Source organism: Trichechus manatus, unplaced genomic scaffold (assembly GCF_000243295.1).
Source record: "Trichechus manatus latirostris isolate Lorelei unplaced genomic scaffold, TriManLat1.0 scaffold00048, whole genome shotgun sequence".
In the NCBI taxonomy this organism is placed as follows: domain Eukaryota; kingdom Metazoa; phylum Chordata; class Mammalia; order Sirenia; family Trichechidae; genus Trichechus; species Trichechus manatus.
Window position 1 is genome coordinate 13,183,528 of NW_004443984.1, and position 8,627 is coordinate 13,192,154.

At 51.7% G+C, this 8,627-nt stretch overlaps 1 protein-coding gene across 1 annotated transcript in view; it reads right to left on the bottom strand.

The window, feature by feature from the left end:
• Positions 1 to 8,627, bottom strand: part of CROCC (ciliary rootlet coiled-coil, rootletin) — a 40,574-nt gene that overhangs the window by 8,483 nt on the left and 23,464 nt on the right. Inside the window, exons 23-27 of the mRNA XM_004377277.1 lie at positions 8,068 to 8,211; positions 6,652 to 6,890; positions 6,026 to 6,185; positions 3,072 to 3,239; positions 1,451 to 1,823 (exon numbers count right to left, since the gene is read on the bottom strand). Coding sequence (XP_004377334.1) covers positions 1,451 to 1,823; positions 3,072 to 3,239; positions 6,026 to 6,185; positions 6,652 to 6,890; positions 8,068 to 8,211 — 1,084 coding nt within the window. The remainder of the gene's footprint in view (positions 1 to 1,450; positions 1,824 to 3,071; positions 3,240 to 6,025; positions 6,186 to 6,651; positions 6,891 to 8,067; positions 8,212 to 8,627) is intronic.

Sequence of the window (8,627 nt, forward strand, 5' to 3'; positions counted from 1 at the left end):
TCCCAGTGTTTCAACAGTATCTGGCCCATAAAAAAACAGAAAAACAAACCCATTGCCATCGAGTCAATTTCGACTCATGGTGACCCCATGTGTTATGAGTAAAACTGCTCCATAAGGTTTTCCTGGCTGTAATCTTTGTGGAAGCACATCTCCAGGCCTTTCTTCTGCAGTGCCTCTGGGTGAGTTTGAACTGCTGACCTTTCAGTTAGCAACAGAGCGCTTAACCACTGTGCCATCAGGCACATCCCACTGCCTTCGAGTCGATTCCAACTCATAGTCACCCAATAGGACGGAGTGGAAATGCCCCATAGGGTTTCCAAGGCTGTAAATCTTTACAGAAGCAGACTGTCACATCTTTCTCCCACAGAATGGCTGGTTGGTTCGAATCACCGACCTTTTGGTTAGCAGCCAAGTGCTTTAACTACTGCGCCATGAGGGCTCCTCACCAGGCACATACCTGTTGCCAATGAGTCAATTCTGACTCATAGAGACCCTGTAGGGCAGAGTAGAACTGCCTCATAGGGTTTCCAAGGAGCAGCTGGTGGATTTGAACTGCCAACCTTTTGGTTAGCAGCAAAGCTCTTAACCACTGCACCACCAGGGCTCCCACCAGGCACATAGTAGGTGCTTAATAAGTATTTGTTGAATGAGTGAATGAACAAACATGATCCTGGCGCTAAATCCGTGCACTTGATAAGGCTACAACTCAGCATCCCATAGTCAGTACTCCATAGTTCTAAGGTTCAACAGGGTCTAATTATAGGTCCTCGGAATCAAGATGAGATTTCAGTCAGACTGGAGACAAGATGATTGCTTCCTAAAGGGCCCCGGCCCCCTGAGGCACAGGGCTGGTTTTGTCACTGTCATCCACTGGGCACTGGGGCAGGTGGTGCTGGGAGGATCTCTTAAGAAGACCTTCCTGGAAAGGGGAGGTCAGGCCTGGCTGTGTGTCTGAGGGAGATGTCAGTGTCACAGGCCTGGTGTGTAAGGGTGTGGAGCTGGGGAGCGTGAAGAAGATAGGGTGCTGGTGAAGAGAGCGAGGGGGTCAATTAAGAGAACGGAGACTCAAAGATTCAGAGGAGTTAGGGGCATTAAATGCACCACTCCTCCCCAAAATAGAAGTGATCCACGCAGGGCACAGGTCAGTGAAGGCGAGGAGCCTTGGTGAGGAGGTGGGGCTAGAGACCAGACTACGTGTGGCCTTGCGGAAGGTGGGCTCTTATGGTGGAACAGAATTAGACGAAGAGCTGGAGCCGGAGGGGGCGGGACCTTGGAGAGGAGGCAGAGACTGGGCGAAGTGGGCGGGACTAGGGACCGGGGCCTCGAGAGAGGGGCGCGGGCCTGCCAAGGATGGGCTCCTTCGTGGAACAGAACTAGACGAGGGGCGGGGCCTCGGCAAGACGGGGCCCGCCCACCGGCCCTCCGCTCCTCCTCGCGGCGCTCCACTCACCTCCAGTGGGTGCGCCTCGGACCGGGGAGTCCGGCGATGGCCGCGGGGCAGGACTGGGCGCGCGGCCGAGGCCCAGGCCGCGGCGCAGGGCCGAGCGCAGGCCTCCCAGCTGGGCATCCGCAGCTCGCCGCTGCGCTTCCACGCGGGCCAGCTCAGCCTCGAGGCCTTGCGCCCGGCCCTCGGCCGCGCTCAGCCGCAGCCCTAGCTCTGCAGCCTCGGCCCGCGCGGTCTCCAGTTTCAGCTCCAGGCTGCGGGCATGGTCCAGCTGTTGCTTCTCAGTTCCGCGCGCCTCCTCCAAGGAGCCCAGCAGGCCTCGCTCGCGGGCCCGGAACTCTCCTTCTTGATCATGCAGCTTCCTCTGGGCCCCCTGGAGCTGGGGTGGAGACAGTGAGAGGAGGTAGGGCTCAAGGGGTCAGCAGGGTCACCCCCCACCCGACGCCCCGTCTCCACGCCCCGGCCTGGCGCCCACTCCCTAAATGGCATGCACAACACCTGTTCCTTTAGTGGTCTCCACCCAAACGGGGGTGCAAGAACATCACAGGAGTGTGTGAGGAAACCATTAGAATTTACTTTTTATCTCTTCCTTCTCTGTATATATGCCTTATAATGTATACATTTAATTAATAATAATAACAGCTAACACACAGAGATAGGGCTTATCACATGCCAGGCACTGTGCTAAATACTTGCCAAAAAATTTAATTCTAATTACCACTCTGAATTATCCCTGTTTTATAGACGAGGGAACCGAGGCACAGGGCAGTTAAGTAACTTACCCAAGGTTACACAGCTAATAAGCTGCAGAGCTAGAATTCAAACTTAGGCACTCTGGCTCCAGAGGCTGTCCTCTGGAGCCCTCCACCGGACCAGTTACCTCCATTAAGCTGCACTGCCTCTCAGTGCATAATTTATAATTTATAAGTAACCCCACACACAATGGGGGAATGTACTAAAAAATTACTGATAAGGATACAATAAAATGAGTGATCACAATAAAAGAAAAACCCTCTGGTTTAGAGAATAAGCTAACCCATGGTTATCACAGTTTCACTGAAAACTATCATCTACTGATGCCCACCTGAATGCCAGGACCTGTACTAGGGTTCTACGTATATCCCTCAATGTACTAGCACCTTCCCCATGAGGACTCTGAAGCACAGAGAGGTTAAGTGACTCGGTTAAGGTCACACAGCAGATTTGCAGCAGTGACACAGCCAGAGAAGATAGAGTGGAAAAAGTACAGACAGACCTGGGAGACTATGTGACCTTGGGAAGATCCTTTGACCTCTCTGAGCCTCACTGTCTGGTTATCTCAATAAAATGGGGCTAATTATACCTATCTCAAGGGGCTGCTGGGAGGATCAAATAACAATGTCTACAGAGCACTCCAGTTGATGCCTGTACACTGTAGGCCCTCAGATCTCGCAGTTATTATAACTGTAACTGGGAAAGAGTCTCAAGGAGTGGAGGACAGGGACAAGTCCTAGGGGGGTCTCTCAAAATGACTGCAGCATTGGGGTCCCTATCTGCTTCCCAATGGAGGGAGGAGAGAAGGAGAGGATAGCCTACCCACCTTCTAGGGGCCTCCACCTCCAGGCAGCCCACCCACCCGACCAGTTACCTCTTGCCGCACTGCCTCCAGGCTGGCCTCGCCTCTCAGCAGCTTCTGCCGTAGGCCCAGGGCCTCCCGCCGGCCCTCCTTCTCTGCCCGCTCGCCCAGCACCAGGCGGCCCTGCAGCTCTGCCAACTCCCGACCCAGCCTGGCATTCTCACTGTCCAGCATCTTCATCTGCAAGAGAGAGAGCAGCCATGGATAGAGCCTAGGACTCATGCTCAGCACCCACAGTTCCTTCCAGCTTGCCCACAGGCTTGGACAACAATCCATTCAGCTCTACCTCTATACCCCACCCAGTCCAGGCCTGGCCCAGGGGGCACTCAGGACCCACTGCTCTAGGAACATGTGCATCAAACACCACCCTCAATCCAGGTAAGCCCACTGAGCTTAAACCATGCCAGGCACCTGGGCACCAATAACCTCAGTTTACCAGTTAATCAACGGGCTATTAACTCCTTTCATGGGGGGAGGGGGAGAGGAGGAAGGGAGTGCTAAGCCGCTATTAGACCTGGAGATTTTCAGGGCAAGAACCACAGCTCCCTGGGTCACCTTTCATCTCTACAATGATGACTAACTTCCATGGGGTGCTTCCTGTGTGTCCGGCACTGTTCTAAGCACTTCACTTATATTAATTCTAAACCTCACACAACCATATAGGGTAGGGTACTAACATTATCCCTATTTAACAGACAAGAAAACTGAGGCTCAGAGAGGCGAAATGACTTGCCCAAGGTCACACAGCCAGAAAACAGCAAACTGGGATTCAATCCCAGGCACATAGAATGCAAAGCAGAAGTAGATAGAGGGTAATGCCCACCTACTCCACATTGCTACACTATAGTGAGTGTAACACAAGCTCATGCTATAGCGTGCAAAGCCCCAGCAGGGGCCTGGCACACAAAAGTGGGTTGCCTTTCAAGGACTCCCATGCTTTCCCAGGACTTCAGCCCAGCAGAAGGGGGCCTGGGTAGAGGGAGCCTGGGCGGGAGGTGGAGGTGTTGTTCTTACGTGCCGTCGAGTCGGTTCCGACTCATATTGACCCTGTGTAAAACAGAATGAAACACTGCTCGATCCTGTACCATCCTCACAATTGTTGTTATGCTTGAGCCCACTGTTGCAGCCACTGTGTCAGTCCATCTCGTTGAGGGTCTTCCTCTTTATTCGATGACCCTCTACCAAGCATGATGGCCTTCTCCAGGGACTGATCCCTCCTGACAACATGTCCAAAGTATGTAAGATGTAGTCTCACCATCCTTGCTTCTAAGGAGCATTCTGGTTGTACTTCTTTTGGCAGTCCATGGTATATTCAATATTCTTCACCAACGCAATTCAAAGGCATCAGTTCTTCTTCAGTCTTCTTTATTCATTGTCCAGCTTTTGCAGATGGAGAGGACTGGTTTCTTGGGCTGTGTTATCTCTGGGTGGGGTAGAGCCTAGGGGCCAACTGGGGCTGTTTCTATTCTTCAAGTCTCCTAGAATAGGAAAGCCCGAGCCCATAGTGTCCAGGGCAGTGCCCAGTATGCAGCAGACACTTGTTAAAAATGCTTGCTGTTGCTGATGAGTTTGGAGACCATCTAGTTCAGGGCTCAGTGAACTACCGCCAATAGGCCAGATCTGGCTGGCTGCCTGTTTTTGTAAAGACTGTGAGCTAAGAATGGTTTTTGCATTCTTAAATGGTTAAAAATGGTTCATTTTTAAATAGTTGAGAAAAAAATCAAATAGTATTTGACACCTGAAAATTACATGAAATTCAAATTTCAGTGTCCATAAATAAAGTTTTATTGGAACAATGCCCATTCCTTTATGTAATGTCTGTGGCTGCGTTCGCACTACAACAGCAGTGCTGAGTAGCTGCAACAGAGACCATATGGCCTGTAAAGCTGAAAATATTTACTATCTGTTGTGAGCGGCCATCTAAGATACAACTGTTGGTCTCTACACATCAGGAGCAAAAGAGTAAGAAGGAAACCAAAGTCTCAGAGAAGAGACTAGTCTACAGGGCTAATAGCCTACACTGAGACCCTGAGACCAGAAGAACTAGTTGGTGCCAGGCTACCCCTACCAACCATTCTGATCAGGGCCACAATAGATGGACCTTGATAGAAAGGGAGAAAAACACAGAAACAGAACTCAAATTCTTAAAAAGCCCAGACTTGCTAGACCAGTTGAGACCAGAGGACTCCCTGAGACTATTGCCTGGAGATACTCTTTAAACCTTGAACCGAAAGTATCCCCTGAGATCACCTTTTAGCGAAATAACAGAGTGGCACCCAAAATAAAGGATAATACCCGTAAGATCGGTGCTCTACTAAAAAACCATCTATATGAGACCAAGAGGCCAACAATTCCTCTAAAGCAAGGTTGGGAAGATAAGAGGGCAGGGAGTACTGGAAATAGAAGAATCAGAATGCGATTAAAGAGAATGCTGACACATTGTGAAAAATGCAACTAATGTCACTGAACAGTTTGTATAGGAATTGTCAAATGGGAACTTAATTTACTATGGAAATTTTCACCCAGAATAATAAAATATTATTAAAATATATATATATATTTACTATCTGGCTCTTTACAAAGATAGTCTGCCAATCCCTGATCTAGAGCCTTTTGTTGCTCATAGACTCCTCTGAGAATTGCACAAGAGCTCCAGACCCTTTCCCTTTCCTTGGAGAAATGTGGGAATGAGTATACATACACATTCACACACACACACACACACACACACACAGTTTTGCAGAGTTTCAGGGGTTCTCTGAGAACTCAAAGCCCCTCCATTAATACTAAGGTTAGGTGAGAGCCTTGTCATAGTTCAATCCCCTGGTTTTACATATAGTGGAAAGTCCCAGAAAGGAGGTGCTGCTAGCCCAGGGGCACATAGCAAGTCTCCGGGGGAGGGGATAGTGGGGATGTGGGGGTGGGGAGGGAGCGAGGGGGTAGGAGATGGGGTGGGAGAGGCCTACCTGCCTCCGGAGCTCCTGCAGCTCCCTCCGAGCCTCCAGCCTAGAGCGCTCCACCTCCTGCAGCCCAGCCCTCAGCTCCCCAGCCTCCTTGCCCACGGTTGCCCGGGCCTCCTCCAGCAATGCCAGCTTCTGCTCCTTGTCTTCATTGGCAAGCTTCAGGCTGGAGGGGGAAGAGGGAAGAGGTCAGAGGCTGCCCCAGGTCCTGAGAAGAGTATAGTCTGTAGCCCTACACAAAGTCCCTTTCCCTAGATCCTGGACTGGGTTTGCTGGCCCTTGGCCTAGAGGTGCCCCAAGTGCTGCCTGCTTATATGGCCTCTCCTGAGCTTAGCCGGGAGGGGATGACCCGTGACTGCAGGACAGGGAGAGCCTAGTCTCCACAGTGATGACAGCAGCTAGGTCGGAGTCTGGACCAACCCTGCCAGCTGCCACCTTTCCCCTTCCTGCAGGTAGGAAAAGATCCCCGGAGGTCTTGTAGATCCTTTCACTGTGGCTGGAGGGCAGAGAATCCCCATCTGTGCACTTCCCCAGAACCTTGAGGGTGGTGTTAGGTTCTAGGGATGAGACTCATTCGGTGAGGAGGACAGGGCTGGGTGAAGGACTCAAGACTGGTCCCCACATCACCCCACCTGATCCGCTCGCTTTCGGCCTTCTTCACGGCGGACCGCAGCTCCTCATTGGAGCGCCGCAGGGCCTCGCGCTCCTTGGCCCCCTCGCTCAGGCTGCGCCTCAGTTCGCCCACCTCCTGGCGCTGGACCTCTCGGCCTTCCTGGCTCTCCCGCACCTTGCGCTGGGCTTCCAGCAGCTCCCGCCGCATCCCATCACGGGCATCCTCCAGCAGGCGCAGCTGGGTCCGAAGCTCTTCAGCCTGTAGCAACAGAGAGGTAGGTGTCCACAGGACATGGCCGGGACGCCACTCAAGCTGGGCCCTGGCAGAAAGTAGCCCTACCCGTATCCTTGGGCACAGGGTGCCTGCCCTGTTCCTCAGCAGCAGCTCAGACCGAGGCTGTGAGCTATGATTTGGGGCACGGCATGCTGGGAATCGGTGTTTGTTGTTTGTTGTTTATTTTATTGTGCTAAAATTAATAGAATAACGTCCCTATGTGGTACAAACGGTTTGTGTTTGACTAACCCGTTGCCGTTGAGTTGATTCCAACTGATAGCAACCCTATAGGACAGAGTAGAATTGTCCCATAGGGTTTCCAAGGAGCTGCTGGGAGATTCAAACTGCTGACCTTTTAAGCATTTAAGTGGTTAAACACTTAACCACTGTGCCACCAGGGCCCCCTTGTGCTCGGCTGCTAACCTAAAATTTGGCAGTTCAAACCCACCTAGTAGTACCATGGAAGAAAAGGCCTGGTGATCTGCTTCCGTTAAGATTACAGCCAAGAAAACCCTATGGAGCCGTTCTACTCTGTGACACATGGGGTTGCCATGAGTTGGAACTGACTTGATGGGCAACTAATAACAAAATTTATATAACAAAACATTTGCCATTTTAGTCAGCAATGTTTGGGCCTAAAGTAATTAGTCAGGATTGTCCTATGGATGAATGCCAAGAGGGCAGGGACCCCACCAGCTGCTCCTTGAGGCCCCTGAGGGGCTAGGTACACAACAGGTGCTTAATAAATGCTTGCTGCAAATGTCTAGAGACCAAAGTTTACTCATGGTTACCAGGGGCGAGAGGAAGGGGGAGAGAGGGAGTCATTGTTTAGGAAGCAGTATGTTTCTATTTACAATGATGGAAAATTCGTCAACAGATATTAGTGATAGGTGTACAACATGTTAATGTAATCGATGCCACTAAGTTGTACACATGAAAAATGTTAAATTGGCAAATGTTGCATTATATATATTTTTACAACAATATAAGTAAATAAATAAAAATGAATGCTTACTACCTCCATTCTAAGTTGGCCATTGATTTGTCCTCAAACGTAGGAAGGAATCTTATACTTTTTGGGGTCCCCACAGGACCAGGCCCCCACAGGCACACAGCAGCACTTAGTGTGTGCTGACTAGGAGGGTGTGCGGTGGCTGCTCACCTCACGCAGGCAAGAATCCCTCTGCCTGCCCAGGTCTCGGGCCTGTTCTTGCACCCTCTTCACCTCATGGGCGTGGGTCGCAGCAGCCTCCTCAAGCTGGGCCCGTAGGTCCCGCAGCTCGGACGTCAGGGCATTCATGGTGCTCTGGAACAGGTAGGCACCTCAGACTTGGTCCTGTTCCATCTTCCCTTCCCCTAGCTGAACCGTCCACTCTCAGCTGCAAATACAGCCTCGCCTGCTGGCCTGTCAGATCCTCTGCTGACGCCTCTACGTGTGGTGAGTACTGCCATGTAGCTGGTCTCCCCCTCAGGCCAGGGGATTCTCCAGGGCAGAGCTGTGCCCCACTTCCCTCAGTTGGAGACTCCCAAGGAAGCGGCTGTGCCACCTCCCTCAGACTGGGGACTCCCAAGGGAAGGGGCTGTGCCACCTCCCTCAGATTGGGGATTCCCAAGGGAAGGAGCTGTACTACTTCCCTCAGACTGGGGACTCCCCAGGAAGGGGCTGTGCCACCTCCTTCAGTCTGGGGACTCCCAAGGGAAGGGGCTGTGCTACTTCCCTCA